The 27675-nt window shown below is 38.5% G+C and overlaps 1 protein-coding gene across 1 annotated transcript; it reads left to right on the plus strand.

Annotated features, from left to right (window-relative positions):
* The first annotated feature begins 244 nt into the window (after window positions 1–244).
* HDAC2 (histone deacetylase 2) lies at window positions 245–24656 on the plus strand. The gene is given in 16 exon segments (XM_068425457.1): window positions 245–458; window positions 8579–8691; window positions 9156–9273; window positions 10224–10298; window positions 10600–10738; window positions 12803–12944; window positions 16211–16303; window positions 16410–16518; window positions 17965–18105; window positions 20010–20056; window positions 20058–20096; window positions 20098–20120; window positions 22116–22246; window positions 23135–23290; window positions 24029–24086; window positions 24302–24656. Coding segments are annotated over 16 exon segments (1467 nt in total). The 5' UTR covers window positions 245–406; the 3' UTR covers window positions 24333–24656.
* The last annotated feature ends 3019 nt before the right edge of the window (window positions 24657–27675 follow it).

Genomic DNA, 27675 nt, shown 5'->3' on the forward strand with positions numbered 1-27675 from the left:
CCATACGCGGCGTGGGGGTGGGCAAGAAAAGAACTTCCTCCAAGAGTTCGCTTATGAGCACTCCCTGCCGGTTCCATCCCTGACTCTGTATGTGACTAAACGACAAGGGCAGGGACGAGCGGGAGAGAGCCCGTGCTCGCTCGCACGCGTCCTCTCCACCCCCTTCTCTCCTTCGCCCCCCCCCCCGGCGGCGGCGGATTGGGCGCGCCCCTCTGGCTCCCCCCTCCCCCCTGCCGATGGTCGGGCCCGCTCGCGCTGCCCGTGGCCCGGCGTCGCGAGTTCCCGCTCTCCCGCGTCCGCCTTCTCCCGCCCCCTGTTCCCTCCCTCTCTCCGTGCCGGTTCGGCGCTCGCCTCGGCCTCCAGCTCCATCGGCCCGGGCCCGGCTCAACCCCGGCGCGGCGGCCCTATGGCGTACAGTCAGGGCGGCGGCAAGAAGAAAGTCTGCTACTATTATGACGGTGAGCGGGGCCGGCGCGCGCGCGCGCGCGTGTGAGTGTGTGAGGCGGGGAGCCCCTCTAATGGCCGCGTGGGGCGGTCTGCCCCCGGCCCCCGCCATTATGGGCGCCCCCTCCCCGGCGGAACGAGCACCCCTCCTTCCAGGCTCAGTGGAGACCCCAGCCAGGGCTCCCCGCCGCCTCCACCTGCGCCGCCGCGCCCCGCTCTCGCCATCGGCCCTGCGCACTCGCGCCCCGCCGTAGGGCTGAGCCCCGGGGGGTCGCCGGGCGAGGAGGAGGGGGCGGCGGGGCTGGGGGTGGTGGCGGGGGGATTGGAGCTGGGCGAGGTGCGGGTCGGGGAGCTGCCTGGCCTGCCGCGGAGGGGCTGCTGGGCCCGGCGGTGAACGCTGGGTCTATTGTTCCCCCCCAGCCCCCCGAAAACAAGCAGAAAAGTTGGGACACTCCCCTTCATCCGCTAAGCACTGAGGCGCTGGAGTCGCTGCCGTCTAGCTCCTCCCCTGCAAAAAAAGTCTGGGCCATGTGTAGCTTCGGCACCTGGTGATTCTTGCGGCTCAGGCCTTCCCCTTCCTCTGGTTTTCACACAGAGAGCTGGTGTGCGGAGGGGGCAGGGGGACTCTGCCTCCCCCCCAAAGGAACATGCATCAGAGCGGAGGTTTGGCTTCCACGAGCCTTTCTTCTAGCAAAGCACGAAAGTTGCATGCGTAGGTGGTTAATAATAGTGAAATTTGAGTTGCTTGCAAGCCTTCTGAGTTTGCACGCTTGTCTGATGAGGAGGCAGTGACTTGTGATCTGCATTGTCAGTCACGTCGGAAAAGTACATAAAGCTCGTCCTTAGTTTCAGATATTTGCAGCAACTTATTTGTGGTTTTCTCTGGCCACAGCAGCGAGAACTTTTCGTTTTTTCCTTTCGTTTGCATTTGTTTTTCCTTTTTTTTGTACTGTGAGGGTAAACTCGTTGGTGAGATTAGTTAAGAGATTTGATTTTTTTTTTTTTTTTTAAATTGCCTCCCATTGTAACAGTCCTTTAAGTTGCCATCTGAGACCGGTGTTGGTAGTAGCCAGGACACGGAGACTGAGGCAGTTTTGCCGTCGCACTTCGGTGTTTTCACCACTTTGGAAATGAAGATGAATGGGTAAACCTGCCAAGATATCAAAGGCGTCTGCTGCTGCAGCAAATCTCCCATTCTTTAGAAATGGCAGACCTTGTGGGGCCTGTCTTGGTTTTTTTACCACACTAAAGGAGGCAGAGTGGTGGTTGCCGCCCCCTTCTCTTTGTTGCTAGCTCTGGTTCTTTGTTCAGCCTAAAGGAGAAAGGAGGCCCCTGTTAGGGGTAATTTTGGTGAGGCTGGGATCTGACTTTTCCTTGGGAAGAGGAATCACTTTTTGCATTGTTGAGAGGAAGGCTGCTGTGATAGTTTAGAACCTTTCTCTCTGCAAATGTTTGCATGGTTTGTTTGTTTGTTTTTTTTTAATATGCTTTTTTTTTTTTTAATAAAGTCAGGCGGTTATAGTTTACTAGGTGCCGATATCTTCAGGTTTTTTGTGATCCCTGGATTTTCGTACTTGGTGCTAGTGTCAGGCTCCCTTAACAGACAAAAAACTATACTAGTGAAGAGCGGGGGAGAAACTGGAGAAGGAAGAAGTTTTGAGGTGGCAGGATAATGGCGACTTAAAAGCAGTTGTAGCACATACCTTGCTTCAATACGTAGACTAGGATAAATGCAGTTAAAAATAATGTAGAGAAAGGAGTATCTCTTGTAAAAGTGATTTTAAAAAAATGCTTTCTCTGTGACAGAAATTAACAGCTTTGGAATGTTTTTGATGTCTTATTTTTATATGCCAAAGACAACAGTTATTTTATACTTCTTTTGGAAATAGAGTTGTTAGAAGAAATTTTAGAGTTAATACCTGCAGTAAATATTTCTAATGCTAATTTGTGGTTCATCTGGCAATTCTGAGTATTTTGTAACTGTGTTGTACCAGCAAAGCCTTGAATCAAAGCGAGGGGAGTGTTCGAAGCCTTAAATAACTCAAAGCCAAAAAAACCCACAAAGATACCTCAAGCACACAACTGAGGTAGTGCTGTATCTCCAAGGATGTCATAACTGAAGTAAATGACCATTTTTTGTCATAATAATCCCTCTACACATGCTTTCACTCTTTTTTCTTTAAAAGCATATGCTAAAAAGTGTTGAAAAGTACTAGAAGCATATATGTATCTTTAGAGATGCAAGAAATTCCTACATGCTTTTTGTGAAACTCGGTGTGTAGTCATCTAAAGTTGCTTTTTTAAATTAGCCTGTCACTTACTAAGTTTTCTGGGAGTGTATTGCTGTTAACGTTTTCTGATAACTAACAGTTTTAATAGCCTTCACACTGTACCCGGAACCAATAAACTTTGTGTAGAAGCAGCTTGATTTCATTTTCTGCAGTTTTTTTTGTAACAGACTGTCAGCCGCATCCAGTTTGCAGAATTTTCATTGTTTGTGGTCATGCTCAGGTCAGGAATTTTATTTAAATTTGAGCCAGTATACTATGGGAAGAACCAAAAATGTACAAATCAAGATACTTCAGTCTTAGCTGAAATACTCTTAATAAATGCTTCTAGTCTTAGTATGTATAGGCATAGCTTAGCAAAGTCTGTTGCTCACGCTGCTTAGAACCATACTAGATATGGAAGGATATTGTAGCTTTTATTTTAGCCTCTTACCATTGTGTCTTCAGGTTGTTGCCACGGCCTTGCGGAATGTGCATCAGGTAGTTCAGTGGCCTCTTCCAAAACAGGTACGTGTTGTACAGTTGCCCATAGCAATGGAGACAGGACCCAGATGGTCTTTCCAACTCTGTGCTCCTGTACAGCAAAGCATGGTTCTAGAGAATCACGCAGCAACTAGCATGGCTACAGTTGATAAGTGTATTTATTCCATGCCAGTGCACTAGCAGTATTGTTTAGATTGCTTGTTGTGCATAATTTAATGTGGGTGTTAAAAAGCTCTACCTTCATGAAAAATTGGAGAGATCTGGATCAGAATGTGGTTCGTTCCACCCATGAAGGTGAGACTAAACCTGTTTTAATAGGGCAGTATGCTGCTATATTCAGACATTGTTTAAGTACATTAGCACTTATAGTTTAAGTTCATCTTCTCTGCATACATAAGCTTTAACTGAAGAGTGTTTCAAGGAGATTCATCAATGTTTTGCGCAGTGGCTTTCAAACACGGTGGTGATGTTAAACCTCTGCTCAGGGCTCAAAAGGCAGAACTTCTCTAGTCTTCTGCTGTCTGCTTAATTTTGTAAAACAGAACAAAACCCCCAACCCTTCAGATGCTAGTGCAGTAATTTTAGGCCTGTTTGAATAGCTGTTTGTGGGACTGATCAGGCATTGATGATCTCTTTTACATTCATCTTTACATAAGTTCACCCATTACTATTGCAGAAGTCAATCCAAATGTAACTACAGCTATTATATTGTTTTTTTTCATGTGGTTTCCATTGTAGCGGTTAGGGTTTGTGCAGTTCTGAAATACTTCATGATTTCACGGTAACCATACTTAAAATAAGCAGAAATATGGTTGGTGTAATACCAATTTATCTGTGTCAAAGTTACGAAGTCATGTAACTCACAAGTTACAAAGTATCAAAAAAGATAAGTAAACATCTTGCCTCTTTGTTCAGGCCGTTAAGACTTTTGTAATCTGTTAATTTAAAGGTGTTATTTTTCTATATATCTTAGTAACTTGAGAGACTAACATCCTTTTTTGGGGACATGGCAGCTTTTGTTAGTGGGTTGTGTGTTTGTCAGACATAATTGAAGTTCCTTCAGGGCATGCAGCCTCTTGTATTTTTCTGTGTATTAGAATATTTAACATCTGTAGACCTTGCTGAAGTCTTGGATAAAGAAGTGAGTGTCTAAAGCTTATGTTCATCAAAGAAATCATGTGGGTTTATTTTTATTTGATAGCTCTTTTCAGAATTTAGGCAAGTAACTTGTATGAATTGAGAAGTAATTTTTTTTTTAATATATTTGAACCCAGAACATGACAGTATATGTAAAAACTTAATTTTCAGGTAAGTCTTCTGGTCATTTGTTGGTATCACATTTTGCATCATGCAGTGAGCAGTGCAGGACAGTAAACGTGTGCTAGCATTAAATTGGCACTTGATTCGTTTTAGTTAAGGACTGAACTTTTCAGAGATTATGTTGTTACTTCACAATGGGAGCCATTTAGCTGATATTTTTACTGGTATAAAACAGTAAATTTCACTCTTTGAAGTCTTACTGTGAAAGATTAATAGATTTGCCAACTTTCTGCATCTACTACTTTGCATTTTTTCCTTCCGCTTCCTCTTTCAGTTATGTTCTTCTTACCACTTTCTGTGTGCAGCCACACTGGTGAGTGATATAAAGTATGCTCATAACACTTTTGTATGATTTTTACCTTTGTATTGACAAGTTTACGATCAAGTGCTCATACTACCTGCAATACTAGTCTTGTGCATTTGGCCTCGCTGTACCCGTTCCTCATATATACGCGTACTCTAGCCAGAGTTAGCCTGGCACTAAGTGCAGAGCTTTTTAGCTCCATCAGCGGGAGGGGTGTCCCATCCTTGCACACAGTAGCTCTTGGTACACCTTGCTTTTCTCCCCATAGTATTCCAGTTAGGATGTGGTATATAAAGAGATATATAGGTTTCAGGATCAGTGGATGAAGTGTTTGTACCAGGAAGAGCACCTTCTCCTTCACTGGGTAAAGGAGGGGAGAGACTTTTGAGACCTTTGCCTTCACCACAGGATAATGTCTCCAAGATGGGTCCCCTTTGTGATGTGATGTGTACTGGAAATCAAGGTGCTAATGAAGAAAGAAGAACCTCTTGTGCACCTTCTTCTTCCCCACGCCTGCCAGCATACACATTGCAAAAGTCCCTTGAAACTTAATGGGCTTTTTGTCCGTATGTTTGAAATTTTTTTTTATGAGGCTAATGCCAAAACCCTTTTTTGTTGGTGATACTAAGACCTGCAAGATGTAGATGGTATTGCCTGTTGCTAAAGTGTATTATCTCGATATCTATTGTTAGTCATTACTGCTGACCTCTAATATGGAAGGAACAATATGCTTCTGCCAGATACTCACCCACAGATCTTCTGTTTGATTAAATAAGCTCCCATTAAGTTGCCAACTTGCCAATTCTTTTAAAAGTTCTCCTTTCTGGTAAAAAATAAAGTGAAAGTTAAAAATTATGCTTAATTAATTGTGTGGGGTTTTTTTAAGTATACACTGCAGTGTATGGTACGTAGAATATGCTTGATTTTGAATCTGATTAATTGCAATATATCAAAGTACGTCTGGCAAGTATATTTGGGAAGCTTGTTAATTTTTTTTTTATTTTGCATAAGGGAAAATAACATCTTACATTTTACATAAGATGGAAAAATAATTCTTAATTGTCTGATTCTTTATCCATCAGCATTCTGAGTTAAAAAGTTAGTGATAATGACTATACAAGTTGAAGTAGTTCAAATTGAGATGACCTGTTTTAAAAAAAAAAAAGTATGAAATACATACAAATTCTTCATTCCAAATGAATTTGTGGCTTAAAGTTTCCTCAAAAGCATCACGTTATTGAAAGTCACTACTGTCTTAAGAATTTCAAGATTTTAAGCTTTTACTAGCTTGAAATTTTGTAAATCTGGGACTTAACAGTAACTTCACAAAACAAAGTAGGGCTAGTAAATGGTCTGTTTCCATCTTCCAGTCATTAGTTTCAAAGGACGTGATAGATCTTTAATAAACGCCAAATTTGTAAGGTAGTGTTTTGTAAAATGCTGGGAAATGTTTTTGCTGTGGGTGTACTCTCTCAATACCTTTTGCTCTTGACCTGCATGTGACCAAAAGTACAAGCTTGCAATAAGTATCTGCAAGACTCCAGGTCTTAGTAACTGACAAGCAGTGGTAATCTTCCACTTAAATACCTAGGTTAGGAGTAGGTCAGAGTTCTTCAAAGTTCTTAACTTAATGCTAAAACTTGGTATTGCCATTGTTATGGGATGGCTAAGAGGTGTTAAGCAATTGTTTTTCTAGATAACTTCATCTTACATTACATGAGGTTATATCTGTTTTCCTAAGAGTGTCCTTACTCTCCTTGTCACTTTGAAAGCTGGATTTTAGAATGCTTCAGGATTTAGAATATTACTGTAATGCTTGCTTTTCTTGGTAGTTGGTGATGCTACTGCATGCTGACATTCTCCCTTCCTCCTGAGCTGGAGCTCATGTTGAAGAGGTGAAACTGAAGCTGTTTTGTAGCGGTGCTGCTTCTTACCTGTGACTACCAAAATTTGTAAAATAGTATGACATTGTGAAAATGGTATTTTCTTCATTCCAAGTGGACTAGGCAGAGCATGTTGGAGGATGTGAAAGAAAGGTAAAAATTTCAAGGTGGTAAAGTTCACTAATCCTACCAGGAAATTTGGTCAAAAAGAAAAGAGGCACTATTGAGAAGAGTTGTTATGGACTTCTCCAGCTGAAAGCCATTGACAATTGGACATACCTTTTAGGCCTGTAGATGTTTCCAGAAACATATGGGCCGCTAGTTCTATATGAAATGGTTTGTGTCTTGGGAATGTCAGTGTTCAAAGTGGAGGCGTGTGTGTTGTAACAGTACCCAGGCTGGGGAGAAAACTTAACTGGCCCACGATAGCAGCCATTGTTTGCTTTGGAAGTGTCAAATTTATCTCAGTCATGTTTAGTCGCTTTCCAGTTTGACAGAGCTGGGCTAATTTGTGCCAAGCACAAATACAGGCTGGGCAGAGAATGGATTGAGAGCAGCCCTGAGGAGAAGGACTTGGGGGTGACCGTTGACGAGAAGCTCAACATGAGCTGGCAATGTGCGCTTGCAGCCCAGAAGGCCAAGCATATCCTGGGCTGCATCAAAAGCAGCGTGGCCAACAGGTCAAGGGAGGTGATTCTGCCCCTCTACTCCACTCTCATGAGACCCCACCTGGAGTGCTGCGTTCTGCTCTGGGGCCCCCAACAGAAGAAGGACACGGAGCTGTTGTAATGAGTCCAGAGGAGGGCCACGAAGATGATCAGAGGGCTGGAGCACCTCTCCTATGAAGACAGGCTGAGAGAGTTGGGGTTGTTCAGCCTGGAGAAGAGAAGGCTCTGGGGAGACCTTCTAGCAGCCTTCCAGTACCTGAAGGGGGCCTACAGGAAAGCGGGAGAGGAACTTTTTACAAGGGCAAGTAGTGACAGAACGAGGGGGAATGGTTTTAAACTGAAAGAGGGTAGATTTAGATTAGATATTAGGAAGAAATTCTTGACTGTGAGGGTGGTGAGACACTGGCACAGGTTGCCCAGAGAAGCTGTGGCTGCCCCCTTCCTGGCAGTGTTCAAGGCCAGGTTGGATGGGGCCTTGAGCAGCCTGGTCTAGTGGAAGGTGTCCCTGCCTGTGGCAGGGGGGTTGGAAGTAGATGATCTTTAAGGTCCCTTCCAACCCAAACCATTCTATGATTCTGTGATTCTAATCTGGATTACAAGGTTCTGTTGAACTACTGTGGATCCCTAGCAGCAGGTGGCTGGGGAATGTTTGTGTATGTGGTTGCAGCCATGGATCTGAAGCTAACTTCTGGAATGAAACTGTGCTAGGGTTAGTAGTTAAGGGCAGCCCGAGTGTGGTACCTTAAAATCAGCTCCTGCAAAATGGTAGGTTTTTCTACAGCCTCTGTTATGGTATAATGTCACGATATCATCAGTAGCTTCTGCTCCCATCTTAATTCCAGCTTTGTTTCCCATTACTTTATTCTTCGGTTCCTGTCCCCTCTTTTCTTCACTCTTGATTTGAAACCACTTCTTGTAGACATCTTTGCTCCCCCACTACTGTCTGCTTGTAGTAAAAGTGTTAGATTTGGTCTCCTTTTTGCCCTCTGCTTTTGACATATGACCTTTTATGGGCAGTTTGGTTTCCTCATGGCATTTTTGAAATAAACAGTCCCTTTTTTTTTTTTTTTTTTCCCTGGTGTGTTTTTTTTTAACCATCATCCATCTTTCTTCTGGGAATGATTCTTTTAAGTAACAATGAAAGTTGTTTGTAATAGGAATAGCTATTCACTTGTGTACTATTGACAGGTGATATTGGAAACTATTACTATGGACAAGGGCATCCGATGAAACCCCATAGGATCCGAATGACCCACAACTTGCTGCTAAATTATGGCTTGTACAGAAAAATGGAAATTTACGTGAGTATAAGCAATACAATGTCCACCGAAGCATTTTAAGTTATTTTTAAAGGGCTACAAGTATTCTCACACAAATAAACGGAGAGGAGTGGAAGTGGAAATAGAAAATACTTAAATAGTGTATTTGGAGCTCTCTGACTTAAAAATGAAGCAGTATTTTGTAACTGGTGAGGACTGCAGATTGTTGTCCATGTCTGGAAGAAGTGAGGTAGAGACTTTTCACCAGTATTTTTATGATTGGGGTGGTGGGGTATTGGGGGGACATTGGGGTAACTGCACAAAGAAGTAATCAAGTTGTATACTAACAACAGAGTAGTCCTTGCTTTATGTAAAACAGCACTACTGTCAGTTTCACTGTTCTCCCTTCAAAGTAGATTAGATTTCTTTTGAGTTGTCTGGTTTAGCTAATTGTTAGCTGATTTTGCAGAGCACTGATTATTTCTATAACTTGTTCTTGTTATCAGCGACCTCACAAAGCTACTGCTGAGGAAATGACCAAGTACCATAGTGATGAATACATCAAATTTCTCCGATCAATAAGGCCTGACAATATGTCTGAGTACAGCAAGCAAATGCAGAGATGTAAGTGTCAACATTAGATTAAATCTATGTGTATGTGCTTTGATGGTTAGCATTGTTTAAAGCTAAATATTCACCAATACAGAGGTATGAACATGGCTTAATGGTGTGCGTGGTTTAGAGAAATACTCTAACGTGTGCCTACCTTTAGCTACACTAATTTTGGGACTTTCTATTAAATGCATCCATCTTGGCAATCCTTCCATTCTTTAAGCTTATGGAAGGATTTTTGCCTTCCCTTTCACAGGGTGTATTCTAGATGTGAAATAATACTTTCTGTAGGCTTAATGCACAGATTAAACTTTGTTTGTGAACTGTTTGCACAAGTGTCTTAAAATATGTTGTAATGCACAATTTTTCTGAAAAAGAATGGCTTTTAGAAGAGTAGAGAAGTAAAAATCAATGTATGAAAACGTGTTTAAGTCAAGAAAAGGAGTTACTCATTCCTGTTGGAGAGAGATGGTAAAAACTACATTATTCACTGCTCGCCCTTTCTGTTAATTTATTTCTTTAATTATAGGAATGGGCTCAAAGTACTGTTGGGAGTGCAGTTTGACAGCTATTATATCAATTTAAAAGGCAGTACCGCAACCTCTTTATGATGCCTTATTCTCAGCAAATTATTTTTCCAAGTAATTGTGCATTTCTTAACATGACCTATATTAATCAGCACTTCTTCAAAAATCTAAAAATGATCTAACTTCATGTTAATAAGGAGACAAAGCTTCCTGTGGAAACTAAAAAGAAAAAAAAAAAGGATCGTTTTTAGTCATGTTAGATTATAAAGACTTTACATTGTTTTCAGTGATTAAAACGTAGCCTGACAAAAATGAGGCTGGGGGGGAGTAGTTAGAATGCTAAATGAACTATGCATTGCATCTGTAAACGTTATCCATGAGTATAGCAATGCTGTTGGAATGGTGTTTTTTAAAAGTAATATGTTTCTTGAACAGTTAATGTTGGAGAAGATTGTCCTGTATTTGATGGCCTGTTTGAGTTTTGTCAGCTGTCAACTGGAGGCTCTGTTGGTAAGTATAGATTGTTTGCCAGCTATTTTGTAGCTTTAATACGTTTATGTCAGCTACTTAAAACTTTGATAGTATTTTAAAACTGAAACAAATGAACGGTGGGTTTTTTCATAAAGAAATAATTATATATCAATTACTTGATATATCTCCTATTTGACAGTCTGTATCTCGGTATTGGTAAGAGCTCAGATCTAGGATCAACTTGTTTAAAAAGTAAGATACTATTTCATGTAACAGATTTAAAGGCCTTCAGAAGTTTCTGACTGCATTTTCTTTCATTTTTGTGTATGTCTTTTTACAGCTGGGGCAGTAAAATTGAACAGACAACAAACGGACATGGCTGTTAATTGGGCTGGAGGACTTCACCATGCCAAGAAATCAGAGGCATCTGGTTTCTGTTATGTCAATGATATCGTGCTTGCCATCCTTGAGTTACTGAAGTAAGTTTATGATGGGAACAAGATAAAATTATAGAAAGTGTCAAATTCAAGTATTTAAATGTTTGAAGATATGAACTGTAATTATTATTTCAGTGAGTTTTCGTAGCCCATGTTGAACTTGTACAGTTTCAATTAAGAGAACTCCAAGCTATGCCCGATTTGGGTTCAGGAAGAAGTTTAAACTCAAATACAGGCAAGCTGAAAAGATAACTAATAGGAGATGTGTTTAAAACAGATATTTAGAAGTACTTTGTTACACAGAGGATAGTGAACTTCTGTAACTTGCTGCTACAGGAGGCTGAAGGAAGCAGACAGCAACAACAGATTCAAAAAAGAGATTACACATAATCATAGACAAGAGTTCTGTAAATGGATGTTAAAGATCTAAACAACGATGCACCCTGTAAAATACCATAAGCTGTAGTTCTAGATAGTGGGGAAGCACTAAGGTAGCAGACTTCAGAAAATGGACAGGCTTACATGCTTTCTGTAACTGTTAATCTCCTGTTGCTACTCATGGGGACAGAATAGTGGGCTAGGTGGATCACTGCCCTGACCCCTTAGGACAGTCATTGTGCTCCCAATCGTATACCTGTTTGGTTTCTCAATATGCTTGCTTGTTTCCTATCACTTCAGTTGTTACTAAACCAAATAGGAATATTCAGGGAAGATCATGCCCTGAGTTTCCTTGGATTGTTACATGAATTAATGTGGCTGTTATGAATAAATAATGAAATAACAGCTGTGCTGCTGTGACTGCAAAATAAAAAATGAGAGGAGTAATGAAAAAGTGATCATATAATTAACTTCAAGCAGTAATGCTTCACTAAAATTTCAAATCCTGAGTGTTACTTGTACTGCTTCAGGGGTCTGTATCCCTTCTAATAACATGTAAATCTCATTTTTTACAAAAAATATTCTAGATATTTGACTCCTGTGAATGGAGCAGGTGAGTCTGCTGGTGAGGGATGGGGGGAAGCAGCTGTAGTCTGAAAGTGTTTGGTTTTTTTTTAAGATGGAAGAAGTTTCTAAAGATGCTAACAAATAGTATTAACATATTAAGACAATAATTTTAAAGTAAAGCGTGTATTCAGGATCTGTCTCCGCAGTCTAAGAAAAGCGGTGTGATTTTCTGTGGTTCAGTCTTGAATTTTTTAGCTTAATGTGCATGCGAAGGAAGGAAACTTTCAAATAGTTATGGGTTATGTAACCATAGGAAACTGTCCTGTTCAGTGTCTTGTTAAGCAAAAAATCTTAGCCCACCTGAAATTATGACTGCTCAGACTCACGTTCTATAGCACTATGCAAAGCATAATGAAAATGTGCCTTCTGATGTTGATAGACTTTGTTCTTTACTGAACAACATAGAATTTAAGAGATACTTACTGTTGTTTCCAATGCTCTGAGGCTTCAAACAACTGGTTTCTGTATCCATCTCAAATAAACTGATCCAATACTTGCAGTATTTAAGGAAATACTAAGCAGTAGTGTAGTAATTTCGTGCTAATAGTAAGTGTGATACACTTGGAAATAATGTGCCTATCTTTACAAGTCGCAGAGGTGAAGGAGAAAAGTCAGTGGAAAATAAGTATTTAAATTTATTTTTTACGGGCTTATGGAACATGGCTTATTCCTACTCCTGGAACTATGCTGTTTGAAGCGTGCACTGAGAGATGTTTTAGTGCAGACTGTGTTGGTAATTATTGAGAAGGCAGAAAGAAATGCTCTGTGAAAGGGGCAAATTCAGCAGATTTGAACAACGGAAAGTGTCAACAGAAACACAAGGTATAGCTCCTATGGGGTGAGACAACTTGGGGTAAATACTAAATACATTACATACTTAAATTGCTTGTTTTGATGAAGATAAACTTATTTTCATTATTATCCAAACTGTACTGAGAATTCTAAGAGCTTATGGTCACTTCGACCAAAATCATCCGAATTGTAATCTTGGATTTTAGTATTTGGTGAGGTTTTTTTAGATAGGTTTTTCCTTGTTTAGATATCAGTATATTATGAACATAACAGATAATGATGATTTCTCATACATGATTTTCTTTCTAGGTATCACCAAAGAGTGTTGTATATTGATATTGATATCCATCATGGTGATGGTGTTGAAGAAGCATTTTATACCACGGATCGTGTCATGACAGTATCATTCCATAAGTATGGTGAATATTTTCCGGGCACAGGGGACCTTAGGGTAAGGTTGAACATGAAATTTCATTAGGTGATAAATTCCCTCGTATTCTCTTCATTGTAGATGCTGTCTTAGTACTAAGTTACAAAAAACTATGTCCAGTAATACTATACAGCAGTAAGTTTTCAGAAAATATGTTAGTCTAGAGTGATAGATTTGTGGAAGAACATTAGGAAAAGAAAAACATACAGGCTAGTGGGGAAGTAAATTATTCATTTCTATGTCAAATCAACACCTTAATTTCTGGATAAATTATCTGAAATTTTAGTTCAAATATGTAATTATTTGAGTTCACTCAGATGTTTGGAAGTATCTCTTGGAAGACAATGTGGTGTATTTATAATGATGATCTGCACATTTCAATTCTACATGTACAGTGAAAAGTAGCTGTTTGGAGATCACATGGCTTCAAAACTTATTTCAAGTCTTAGAATAACTTTATGCCAGAGCTTTAGTAGTCACAAAGCTTCAGTTGCAACTTGAATTTACTGTGTTCTATTTGCCTAGTAATACAGATGACTCATTTTTGGAATATTTCTTATGTCATAAAGCGTGTTTTGAGTTCTCATGATGCTCACTGCTGAAGAACTTTAGCATGCCCCTCAGACAATTGTGTACTAAGCCTTATAGTTAGCTTGAGGAAGGGAGCATTGGCCTGTGAAGAATTATAATTTAAGCTGTTGTAGAATCTATGGCAAAGCTGAGAATGGAAACCATTTTTCCTGGCCCTTCATATTAATTTTAAGTAAGTTAGTCATTTCTCATGTTAGACTCTTGTCCATTAGAACAGGAAATTGTTCCACTTCACAACTTGAAAGAATATTTCAAGTATTAGGTTTAATATATTCCTAGCTTCAAACTCTTACATTAAACCTCTTTTTATCAGAGGCACTTCCAGCATAATTCACTCCTCTGGTATTAGCAACTTTGTACGTTAGTTTGTACATCACAGTTAGTAATTTTTTTTTTTAAATTGTAAGCATTTCTAAAAAGTTGGCCTACAAAAATTCTGTGTTGGGAAAGAATTCACTGTTTTCCTACTATCTTTAAATTGATTCAAGAGATGCAGATATTTGTGTTTCTGTTAATATTCCTGGAATGTGTGCTCCTCAGTGTGCTGATGATACCCAGAGGACACAGGAGTAAATGAAAGTTGAGCTTTAAATCAGTGGGGTGCTAAGTGTTCATTTCAGTGCAGTTGTTGGAGTTGAATGTTATTAGGGTTGTTAAATTTTGTTAAACTGTGTTCTAAATTGATTTAGGTAGAAATCAGATCAGGCAGTTTTTATCCATGTGGTTTAACTTGACTGGCCACAAGGTGGTAGTGGTGCTTCAAACAAAACTCGGCTCAGACCAGGATGTTTATAAGGACAAGCTGTTGTTGCCGAATTTGGCTAGAATTTTTTTTTAAGGGTTCGATATCTTGCCTTTTAGAAACAGCACTTCCTGTTGACAGAGAAGTTTATGGATTCTTCACCTCACCACACCCAGGACAAAGAATTTAAAGATACACAGTTGAAATAAATAGAAGAATATTGTATGTTATTGGGATTTTTTTTAGCACAGTGTCAGTGACAAACAGTACCTCAGGCATGGTAACTTTTATTCTGTGCTGCTAGCTAATATTTTGAAATGAGCATTGTCTGCATACAGACTTCAGCAGGCTTTATTGCAATTATTACATCCCCATAGGAAAAAAAAAAAGTTTTAACTTTTTCCTATCTCCAGAGCTTGCAAAGCTAACCTAACTAAAGGGAGAACTAATTCTTTGAAAAGTCAGCGTTCCTTCTGGAGACCAGTGTTGTGCTTCTTGCTTCTGCTGAACTTGATCTGCTGTTGCTGCTTGTTTACATCAGCTTTAACACCCAAATCTTATCTTTGTTTTTGTTAGTGGGCTCCATTCAAGCTTGTTTCTGTAATTCTTTAGTTAGTTTGCTGATCTTAGTCCTTTAGTTTGCTGATCGAGTTACGCTTATTTGATGCAGGAACAAATCTGCGTCAGCTGATGATTTTGTGATTGCAAGTTAATCAACGTAGCTGAATCTTATGGAGATTTTCTAGATGAGCTGCATTCATCCATTTTCTACTGAAGATATTGTGCAGTCTGAACTTCCTATGTCCTTAGTAAATCATTTGACTTTCTACACGTTAGATGATAGCGCTAATCTTGTCTTATAGGTACGTAGATAGGTCAGTTGAGACTGTAGTGCTACATAGAGGCCCAGATTGTATCAGGAAATTTGATCTGTATTAGAGGTTCATTTCCTGCTAAGGAGGCTTTCCTCAGGAAGAGGAATAAGTCCATGACTATTTCAATAGCCAGTGTTGAGAAGTTTAGTATTTGTATTGCTGGGCCATCCTGCTGGTGACTTGTAGTTTTTCAAGGATGTTGGATGTGAAGTGTGCTCTTTCTGCAGAGCTGCTCTTTGATAATAGTTTACAGCCAAAATGAACAGGTTAAACCTTACTGTCTTCCCCACTGTACCTTTATTAGTGGAAGAGAACTGCACTGTAAACTGGATCAGTTTCTGTCTGTCTTGGTGATGAGCTAAAGGGAAGAAATGGGAATGTGTGGCGAGCAGGGATCTTTAGGTTTTGAGCTGATCATCAAAACAGAATTGGATGGATTCAGGGTTTATTCATTTGATTTTTTGCAAAGAGGTTTTTTCTTTTAATACATATTTTGTCTAGGAAACCTGGTAAGATAGACTACTACAGTTCCTGTCTTGTCACTTAATGGAACTGAAAATAATCTGAAAGTTCATTTTTTTGTTTAAAAAGTCTCTATTTCTTCAAGGGCACCTATAAGTGGCCTCTGTTAGATTTTTCTTCTCTCCCTTTTGCTGCAGCTAGATCTTCATCCTGTGTTTGGAGCAAAGAATATGGTTTTAAAAACCTTCTTAAATCCAAATATTCTGTACAGCACTGAAAACATGCATATTACCTTGCTCTTCTCGGTTTTCTTGCTTGTTTTTGCTGAACTATTTTTACCAGGCTAAACTGATGAGTTACATTTTGTCTTTTTGTCTTAAATCTTTGAATTAAAAAATCAAGTGTACTTACTGCAAATTTAGTTTTGGTGTACAGTTCCCACACTCCAAAATGATTTTATGGGACAATGGCAATCAAGTAAGGTACTTTGCCTCTTTTCCCCTCGCAGACATGAATAACGGTACAAAACAGTGCATCAGACTTGTATAGACTTTTTTCCATGATACCGTCATGTGCTTCTGTGTTTACAGTAAAGCATTTGTCATCTTTGCTTATAGGACATCGGTGCTGGAAAAGGCAAATACTATGCTGTCAACTTTCCAATGAGGGATGGTATAGATGATGAATCGTATGGACAGATTTTCAAACCAGTGAGTACTTTTTTTTTTTTAAGCTCTCTGGAAAGATACTCGTTTCATTTTATGGATTTATTTTCATAAAGTGAATTAACAACTTGCTGGTTTATATCGATTATAGATTATATCCAAAGTAATGGAGATGTACCAGCCCAGTGCTGTGGTATTACAGTGTGGAGCAGATTCACTGTCTGGTGACAGGCTGGGGTGCTTTAATCTTACTGTTAAAGGTAAGCAGAAACGTGTTTATTTGTTGTCTGTGACTTTTTATTTAATAGAAACCTCTATCCTTCATACTATTTTTCAAGACACTTGCATGATGAGGACTGGAGTCACAGAGATTTTGTTCATTGCTGTGATTAATCACCTCTTTCTTTGCTATACAGGGATGGACAAAAGAAACCTAGACATTGCCTCTTTCTTCTGTCCGTCTAAAAAAGTTAAGAAGCTTGGGTTTCCATGTTCTTCTTAGCCACTCAAGTGATTCCCTTTCTTCTATGCACAGGCTTTCTGCAGCTTTAAAGCATGTTCTGGAATGACAGGATGACAACAGTCGTCCTACTGCAACACTTACTATGATGGGCAAATAACAAAACTAGTTCACTTAGTTAGAACTGCAGATACTACACATCAAACACCTTGTTGGAGTAAAATAGGTATTGCTGAAATGAGAATACTCACTGCATTGTTAAATTTATAGTGGTGTTTGTTATACTGAGCCTTATGTTAACATTCATTTTTATTATTAACTTTTATAGAATTAATTTATCATAGTATTATTTAGATTTCTACCCAAAAATGTGATTCTCAAAATTGGGATGAGATGTTGATTTAGCAAGCATTATTATTATTATAATTATATTTTTAATTATTATTATATTTTTATTAATATTTAAGTGATAAAATGTTAAATATATGTTAAAGTTTTGCTAAGCCTTGAATCCAGCCTGTTTGAATCATTCATTTTCTGAGTTTTCTTGGTTTTGCGTTTTCTTAATGAGGCAATTAGAGTTTTGTAGGCAACAAAATGCAGTATAGTATCTGTCAGGTCTGCAGTGTTTCAGGGTATTTTTTCTTGATTTGCACCAGGTGGCAAAGCTACTTCAGTTGCCTATACAGTTCAGATTTTTTTCCATTTTACATATCTTGGAAACCAAGAGAGCTGCTGCCTCCTACAGATGCCTTTCAGTATGCTGTATCTCCCTGGAGTGTGTACTGTCTTGGCACCAGTTCACTCTGTAAGCAAGACTTAGCAACCTCTAATACAGGTTCAGATTTAGAAGTAGAAAGGACCGAGTACCTATTTGCTGTTTTACCTTCTTCCCCCTTTGCATTTGACTGAGAAATTGTCCCTAGATTTGTCACTGTGTATTGACATCAGTCAAAACGCTAGACATTCTAAGAGCATTTCAGAACAGCAGCGACAGACTGTCATGCAAAGTTTCTGAAGACTGGGGTGGATAACATTCGATGTATTTTGTACATTCCTTATCTGTAGATCTTGATTTATTGTGAGGTTGTGCTTACCTCTAGGGGAGACAGGTCTGTTTTACTTGAATAAATTCAGTTCTTACTTGATAAATGCGACTGCATATGCCTGATTAAATAGTTCATTATATATTTTTCTGTTTAATAGATATTTTGCATATATTGTCAATTCTTTTTGTGTTTCACAGGTCATGCTAAATGTGTGGAAGTTGTAAAGACTTTTAACTTGCCATTGCTGATGTTAGGAGGAGGAGGATATACTATTCGTAATGTTGCTCGATGCTGGACGTATGAAACTGCTGTTGCCTTAGATTGTGAAATTCCTAATGGTAAATATTAATACTCAAATTAATATTTTTCTTAGGAAATAATCATGGGAGGGTTTAAGTGAACAGATAGCAAATATTTCTATAGCTACCTGTAATGCATCAGTTTAGAATAAACTACTTAGAAAGCTATTGTTAGGATTTAACCAATGAATTTTCAGTAGCTTATGCACTACAGGAACTTGAGCATTTGGGGTTTTTTTATGCCTTAGCAAAAGCTTTAAATGCTTGGATCATTTTTGGAAAATTCAAAACATGTAAAACTTACAGAACCCTACTTGTAACTATTTTTAATATGAATGTCATCAGTATGATAGAATATATACTGCATTTTGATTGTAACAGCATAGACCTGTGTAAGTTGGGCACCATGGACATGGTATTCACAAGAAATTAATGAGTATGCAAGTGCCCATTTTACATAGTAAAATGTAACTGTTTCTTCATTGTGCCTATGACTTAAAAGTAAATGTGAAAGTATATTGACTTCCAGTCTTCCATTTGACTCAATTTTGACTCTACAAGCTATCTTGGAAAAATTTAACATCAAAAAAGCAATAGTAGACTTCTTTCAAATAGTTGAATAGTGAAGTAATTTCTGTGCAAAAGGTCCCCAAAGATCCTGCACTCCCTTTGCTTCTGGCCAAATATACTTCTGGACATGTTTTTGGAATGCCTTTTTATAAAATTAGTATTTGGACTGGTTTGTTGCACATCAGTCATGGCAGTTTTCATGTTGGACTGCAACTTTTGCTGATAACCTTTTGCTATTCATGTATCTCTTGCTGGATTCATAGTGTTTCCTTTTGACTTCAGTGGAATGCTGCTGTCAGTGAGAAAAGAATATTTGGACAGTACCTTTCAAGATGTATATTTTCCATCTTGTACATCAATATATATTCTTTGCCAGAGAAAGCTTTTGAAGAAACAGTACTATTTCCTTAACTTGGACCTTTTTTCCATTAGCTTGTCCCATTCAATGGATATATATAAAAAGTGGGTTTGATTTTTTTTTTTTTTTTTTACTTTCCTCTTAACTTTGTGGGTCCCTGTCATCTTCAATCTGTTCTGAGAAAGAACAGTGCATTTTGAAATGTTGCAATAGCAAGTTAATCCTCCTGTCTCCTTTCTATCCACCTACCAAGATCACTTATCCTGTAATAATCCTAAATGAAGAAACAAGACAAAGGGTCCAATTAGAAGTGGATTTCAGTGTCTTATTTCTTAAGGGTTCTGGGTTTTTTTAGATTTCTGTTACTTTATCTGGAAAGATACAGTCATATTCCATATAAAATGTTACCGTTTTCCTGGATATGAAGTCTTCATCGACTTCATTTTGGGGATTAGATGTTCCAGTCAGGAGACCATTATCTGTGAAAATACAAAAAGCGGGGTAAGGGGAGAGGAGGGGGGGAACAGATAGACATGGGTGTCACTGAACCACTGTACAGTGCTTACCATGGATATTGAACTAGCTGTGATCTTCAGCCTAATAATACATATTATATGTTTTACTGAAGGAATATTTTGAATGGCTCACTTAAACCTTTCAAACTGGACTAACTTTGAAAACAGCTGTAAGAAATCATCAGTTGATCTTCTCTTTTCTGCAGAAGTAGCATTTTTAATTATTTTACCAGATTTGTTACTTATGTTGTTCCAATGTATGTTCTAACATGATTACAGTAGAACTTTCTCTTGCTCTGTGTATTTTGCCAACAAATATAAGTTCATCTATTGAATAATTTAGAGGAAAAACACTGAACCGTTCAGGCAATACTTAAGTATTATTGCTTACCTGAATGCTTCAGGTTTGATAGTTCTCTAACTAAAATCCTGTCAAAACTACCATTGTGTTAAAAACCTTTTTTGGGTCACAAAGTTGTCTTTTGTGTTTTGGTTTACAGAGTTGCCGTACAATGACTACTTTGAGTATTTTGGACCAGACTTTAAGGCTTCATATTAGTCCTTCAAATATGACTAATCAAAATACACCCAGAATACATGGAGAAGATCAAGTAAGTAGTGATTACTTTATCTATGAAGCAGGTCATGTGGATCACATTTTTCCAGAGGTTTAATTGTTAGGCAGTTTTGAAAACTGTGCACCTTTCTCTGTTACACACTAAAAATAAGTACTAAATAGATTTGACATTTTTCATTTCTGTCAGAAGTACTTTTAAAAAGTCTGTTCCTACAACAATATGTATGCTTGTGAAGTCCTATGACTATAAATATGAAAATGTAAGACCGCCAACGTGTGATTTTTACTTTTCCAGCAACTAAAGGGATGACTGTTTTACTTGCTTCTCATTTCTAATTTTGGAGAAAGTTTATCCTGTCAGGAAAGAAGCTGGTATGCTGTGATGATTAGGATTTCTAATTCTCAGATCCGTGTCAAAACATGAACCAAGATTGTCATTCTTTGTAGCTGTCAGCTGTGAAAAGAAAAATTCATATGTGAGCTCGGACATCCAAAACTGTGGAAAGATAGTGATAAATGTGTGGAGGCAATTGAGTGACTGTGGTTTGACAAATCGTGCACAAAGTTTGAGAAGTGCTTATTGCCAGGCTATAGCGGGTATGTGTTTTTAGCCTGTGCCACTTCTGATACTTAGTTTATTCCTCCTCACATCCTGAAAGTTTGATTGTAAACAAATATTTTACTTCAGGGATGGTGTAATGGCACAGCATACAATCAGTTCTGTACTCAACTGATAAAGAGATCATTGGTTAGCTTAAGTTACTCTTTGCTTACTGAGGCTTATCCCTGCTCTGGATTTAAAAGAATAAACTCCCATCCCTGCCCAGAGTTAACAGGCTGTTAATGGTGCACAGGAATTCTTTTGGTTACTAAAAATAGCTGAATAAAGATGTGAAACTAGCTGTGTAAGTTTGCCAGTACTGTTGTAACCTGTAAAACTGTCAAATTGCAAAATTCACCAAAGGAGTTACAATACTAATTTTTGAAGTGGTTGGTGTATAGACTGCGATTGGTTTTCATAGCACAAATATATAAATTGCAATTAAATGAAAGGGTTTTTAATAATGTGCAAGGGGGGGAAAAAAACCCATCTATTTTTCATTGATGTAATTCTACAAATTTTCTCTGTAGTAACAGCGCTCCAGCTGGTGATCTGCCAGGCTGCTTGCTGTATATCGTGTATTGTTGAGCTTTTGTGGTGTGAGTAGGCTGCAAAACTTGCTTGCTCTTTAACACATCCCTGGGTGTGGATTGTGTGTCTTCTATGGACAAAGATACAATCTCATGTCCTTGTACTAGCACTCACCAAAAGAGCACTGACCCATCATTTTGGGGAACTCTCCTTCAGTTAGGTGTAATGCTTTCAGAGACCTAACTTAGGGGACTACCTGGATTGGCAAAACTGTTTTGTCAGGTCATGTGATTTGAAGAGAGGCAGAGCCTGTAAGGATTCCAAAAAAGCCAGCCAGTTTCCATTTAACTCTTCAATTGGGCAGAAGGGTACTGAGACAGTTGTGACAAGTGCTAATATTTGATGCTTGCCACACCTCTTTCTCTCCGTTTGAACTTCTTTTGGAATGAATAGTTTTAAGTCCTAAGAGAATCATAGAATAGTTTGGGTTGAAAGGGAACCATGCTTTAAAGTGTCTGTCTTGCTTTCTAGAAACTGAGCGTAGCTTATTATCCTACTTGATACTCCAGCTTATTAAAACAGAGTAATACTATCACTCGGTTCAGCCCAGATGGGCAGTACTTGCACTGACCCTGAGGGGAGTTGAAGATTGAAGTTTATTAAAATAAGTGTTTAAAAGGTTCAAAGAAAATGATGTTCGAATACACTGCGGGATTCTAATGATCTGTAAGGGATAGAAAACTTTCTGAACTTGGCATGCCTTTTTTTTTTAAAAAAAAAATGAAATAATAAAGCAAAGCAGGTTAACTTTGAATGGAGAGTTTTCAGAATTAAATACAAAGTCCAAGGAAATGCTACTTCTGTGCAAGAATAACTTTCCTTGTCTCCTACTTGCAGGCAGCGCTTATTTGAAAACTTGCGCATGTTACCTCATGCACCTGGTGTACAGATGCAGGCCATTCCTGAAGATGCTGTTCATGAAGACAGTGGAGATGAGGATGGAGAAGATCCAGACAAACGCATTTCTAGTAAGGACTATCTTTTCGTGATAAAAGTAGAGTCTTTTTAGATTTAATTGTTCAGAATCTTAGTCCTAGTAATGCAGTACTGGAAGATTGGCGTTTTTGTTCCCTGAGTAAAAAAATTTTGCCACTGGTCTGCCAGTTTTGCTATTCTTCAGGTGGGTGGCATCTGTGCACAAATCTGAACCCGTTAAAGGAGTATAAAGAAGTGCTGAAAGAACATGGGTTTTTTGCATCTTATGAAACAGTCTGGCTATTTCAAATCTAAAATAGATACTCCATAAGTGTCAGATGAATTGTAACTAAAGGTATACAGGACTTAGCCTTTTGCTACTCACAAAAAAGTAATGTTCCCATTGATGTAAAGTGAGATACCGTGTTTTCAAAAAAATTATTTTATGTGCTTTTTTTTGTTGTGAGAAAGAGGTTTTCCATACTTGCAACACTACCATTTATGCCTTATTACTGTTAGCCTTTGTATGGACAATGAGTTGTTCTTCAGCTACAGCTGAGAGTTTCCTGCTACGTTTAACTCTTTGTTTTTTTTGACGGTGACTGAAGTAATTCTATGCCCTCTTATTGCTGCACTGTCCATTTTCTGAACTGTTGAAACCATAATGTTTTCTACTGTGACTTAGTTTTCAGGATTTGAAGTCCATTTGATACATGTTAAAATACTCCAACTCTCCCCCTGTGTCTCTGTAAAGCTATTTTCGGAAGTAATTGTGAGAGTCCCAGAGTATCTTGAAAGATAGTATTTTTATCCATAATTTAGTTCATCAGCATTAAATTATTATAGTATATTATTACTCATTCTTAATTTGATAGTTCTTTTTATTAGGCCTATTGTAGTTGAACTTTATGCTTAATTAATTTCATAACTCTGAATCCTAGTTCGAGCATCTGATAAGCGCATAGCCTGCGATGAAGAATTTTCAGATTCTGAAGATGAAGGGGAAGGTGGACGACGAAATGTTGCAGATCATAAGAAAGGAGCAAAGAAAGCCAGGATAGAGGAAGACAAAAAAGAGACGGAGGACAAAAAAACAGGTAGGACTCTGGTGTGATTTCATTCTATATTTTGGAACTGCAAAAGTCAGTTCTGCCAGGAGAAAGATGCGTTTTCTGTTAAGAGTTAATTAGCTGTTAAGATGATGATTTATTTTTTCCATCATATTTAAAGCATCTATTTTAAATTAATCAGTTGTGAGATACAGCTATTCACACTAGAATAGTATTTTCAGTCAAGGGTTATTGTTGCTTCCCCACAAGCTTGAAATCTTAGAGCCAGGGATTTGTATAGCTTGATGAGAATAGGGGATAAAAATGGTTCTTGGTTTAAATATGTTAGACAAAGAGCTTGTTCCTGTTTGCTGTTGTGGAGTGAGCCAACTGGTTTTCTCTGAAACAGAAGCTGGATGGGGTTCTGGGTATAGTGTAATTCCAAGGACTCTTGACTCTTCCAAGAACAGGCTGCAAAGGCTGCAAGACTAGCACATGGAGCTCAGGGGAAATCCAGGTCTCATTGCTGCATATTGCCATTATGGCCAGTCAAGAGAGACTTGCCCTGAGGTATTTTGAATCACTTCGCACTGTGCCCAGATCACTCCTTTGGATGGATGCATTTAACACTGTATGTTAATATGTAACCAGCAAGTTCTTTTAAAAGCTAGTTCCTCCTGGCTAGGAGTATATACAAAAAAATTGTAACTTGCTCATGCGTTTCTCTTCTGAAGTCTTAAGGTTTTGTTGCATCTTTTGGTATATTTAAAATCTTGTTATTTTCAGATGTTAAGGAGGAGGAGAAGTCGAAGGACACCAGTGGTGAAAAGACAGATGCCAAAGGGTAAACCCTAATTAATTGATAATGAATGTCACCTTTTGAACAGGGTTTATTAAGTTAAAATATTATAAAATATTGATTTCTGTAGAGATCACTTCCAGTTCCTCATAATACTAAATATTTTAGACTCATGACAGTAGTAATTCAAAATGGCATTTCTAAAATGGTTAATTGAAAAAAATGAGACAACTTAACAGTTTATTTTTGCCTTTGTACAGAGCAAAATCAGAACAGCTCAGCAATCCTTGAACAAAAGATAGCCTCTCATCAGTTGCAGAACATAATCCTAGAGTTGGAGAATACCTAAAAGAAGAAAAGTTTTCGTACTGAGAGAGACTGCTGATTTCATTTTGTACTATTTGGCATGGACTGTATTTATTTTCAGACAGCTTTGTTCTGGTTTTTGGCAAGTTGTATTGTGAGTTTTCTAATTATGAGGCAGAAATTCTTTTCTTCACCATGCTTTATGTAATAGTATTTAAAAATGGATGTGAGTTATTATGTTAAATGTCTAAACTGATCTATTAAAGTAATTTGCCTTTTCCTGATCTGATTTTACCTTTTTTGTAATTTTATCTTTATTAAAAAAAAAAAAAAAATTGTACTTGGTTGTCTTTTGTCCATCATTGAACTACAAAGAGGAAAAACTCCATATAAATTAAGCAGACTTACACTTACCTATGAGTAGCTAGTGGATTTAAATGGACAGCAGGTGAACACACAAGTTAAACTGGGTTGCTTTCATCGACTCCACGCACTTCAGTGGCTTCTGGATGGGGTGCAAATGTGTTGGAATATGAGTGTGTGAGATTTGAACAGACTGAATATATGGATGAAGAGATTTTGGAGTAAGGTGGTTGTATGAACTCGTGTTTTAATGTTTAAAGGTTTAAAACTCTGCAGTCACATGCCTTGGTCTGTCCCAAGAACCTTTCCCACCATCAGAATCTACCCAAAAGACCGATTCATTTGCTGTTCATGAAATTTGTATATGATCATCTTTCAAAACTTGCAAGATAGGAAGTGGGAAGTTCGGATTTAACTTATAATCTTTTCTGATTTTTTACAACTATGAGCAACATAAAACTTTGTCCCCCTTAAAAAGAAGGATTTTTATTGCCTGCCTTGTTCTTTGATTCATTAGTTCTGATGCCTAAATTGAAACAGAGACCTGAGTGCACACGTACCTTTTTTTTCTTTCTCAGTCTACAACAGTTGTCTTATATGTTGACATTTAATGAAATCCACAAGCTTTGGTATCAAGATTTCAAAGCAGTGAGCACAGAAGTTTTCAGAACTGCATTGCTACCCAATCTTTTTTTTTTTAATAAAAATTAATCTTACTCCTTTTTTATCTTATTCTAACTCCTTTCCATAAAATTCTGGGATTGTGGTCTATGGCCTAATTGATTCATTCATGTTAAAACTTCAATGCACTACTTTGAATTATTTGTGCATTTGTTATGTCCAAATGGTATATTCACTGAAGGTTCCTCTGAAGGCATGTCATGTGTTCCCTAGTTTGTCTTTTCTTTTCCAATGAGAATAACTTTCACTAAAACTAGGACTACTTGAATATGTGGGAGGGGAAAAGTTTTGTTCTCTTAATACCTTTTTAGTATCTGTTGTGTTGTGTGTTTCGGTTTTTTTGTTGTTTTTTTTTGTTTGTTTGTTTGTTTTTTAATCTTACTTTAATCTTCTTGAACATTTCATCTTGGAGTCTTCTCTTCCATTTGGACTCCTGGGTAAGTTTAATAAGGGTTAGATTCTTAAATGGGCAGGGAGAGATATAGTGGGATTTTTCAAAAGCCATGTACTTGTGCGTGTTCTTCCTTCCAGGAAAGTACCCGTAAGACTCCCATTAGGGTTTGTATGACTGTACTGAAAAATGAGGTTTAAATTTTTTGCTGCAGTTCAGTTGAGCTGACCAGTGCTTCCCTGACATTTGCATAATAATTATTTTAATAGTAAATTTGCCCAGTGATTTAAATACTATGCTAACCTGTTCCTATATGTGGCTACAGAAAAGCCTTACGATTCAGTTTTACAAAGAGTAGTATGAAGTCTTAATTGCCTGCTTCAGGTCTTTGATTGTTACCTTTTTGACTGAAGTTTAGCAAGATGGTAATTGTCTGTAGTTTAAGTTGCTGTTAATTTTAAATAGTTTGTGGATTAATTGCTGGTTCTGTTGGCAATGAAGACTAAGTATGTGAGCAGAATTAGTGGACTGAAATAATTATCACTATCAAATTCATATTTTTTTAAATATGAATTAGACTGTTGCCGTCAGTTGACTCTTTGACATGTCAGTGTGTTTTTGCTAGACTGAGAACCTCTTCAGTATTGCCCATGTGGTGAAGTGTTGTTTTTTTTCTTTTATTTGAGTGCGGATAGTTAAGGTACAAATGCCCTAGGGCCATGCTCTGGCCAAATGCTCTGTTTGCCTTTCTCTAGTCTCATGTTACCTCTCAGAATTGGATCAGCTCACTTTTTTCTAAGAAAAACAAAACAAAACAAAACAAAAAAAAAACAGAAACCCCACACCCACGAAGAAAGCTGTTTTCACTTAGTACTTCTTGCAACAGCGGGCAGCCCCTTTGCAGCCTTTGTGTTCTGTAAAAGGGTCCTGGTCTGCAGCTGACTCTTGTGAGGATGGGGGAAGAGTATTTGGGGCAGGGGGGTGAGGGGGTTGCTGTGAAAATTAACTTACTTGAGTTTCAGTAGATCGATCATACATGCTCTCTGGACACCTCTTGGAGCATCTGGAACTTCAGAGATGCTTTTTGTGACCTAAGAGGCTTGGGGAGGACTTGCTGCATTTTTCTGTTCATGATGGAGCCCTGGATTTGGAGACAACATCTGGGAGCAGGTGTGCAGTCGCCTATGTGAATCTAATACCTGCCAGTGCTCTAGGGCAAAGAGGATAAAAGTTGGGTTTGGGGAACTGGTAGAAAGGCTGTAGGATTGTACCAAGTCGGGTGGGAAGAGATCACTGACACCTTAAGTGTCCACTGGTATCTGTAAGGAGTTTGATACTCCAAATTTTGTAACAGAAGTTTTGACTTTGTAGAACTGAAGGTAACACATATGTCTATATTTGCAGTGTATATATATCTTAGTATTTTTTTTTTAAGTTATGTAACTTGTTCATGTCTATTACAGGGTTCTTGTTCAACTAACCTGTAATCTCTGCCACCGTTACAGAATCACAGAATCACAGAATCAACCAGGTTGGAAGAGACCTCAGGGATCATCGAGTCCAACCGTTGCCCTGACACCACCCTGACAACTAGACCATGGCACTAAGTGCCATGTCCAGTCTTTTCTTAAACACATCCAGAGATGGTGACTCCACCACCTCCCTGGGCAGCCCATTCCAATGTCTAATGACCCTTTCTGTAAAGAAATTCTTCCTGATGTCCAACCTGAACCTCCCCTGGCGAAGCTTGAGGCTGTGCCCTCTTGTCCTATCGCTAGTTGCCTGGGAGAAGAGGCCAACTCCCACTTCACTACAACCTCCCTTCAGGTAGTTGTAGACTGCAATAAGGTCACCTCGGAGCCTCCTCTTCTCCAGGCTAAACAACCCCAGCTC

This window comes from Nyctibius grandis, chromosome 1, assembly GCF_013368605.1.
Source record: "Nyctibius grandis isolate bNycGra1 chromosome 1, bNycGra1.pri, whole genome shotgun sequence".
Lineage (NCBI taxonomy): Eukaryota > Metazoa > Chordata > Aves > Nyctibiiformes > Nyctibiidae > Nyctibius > Nyctibius grandis.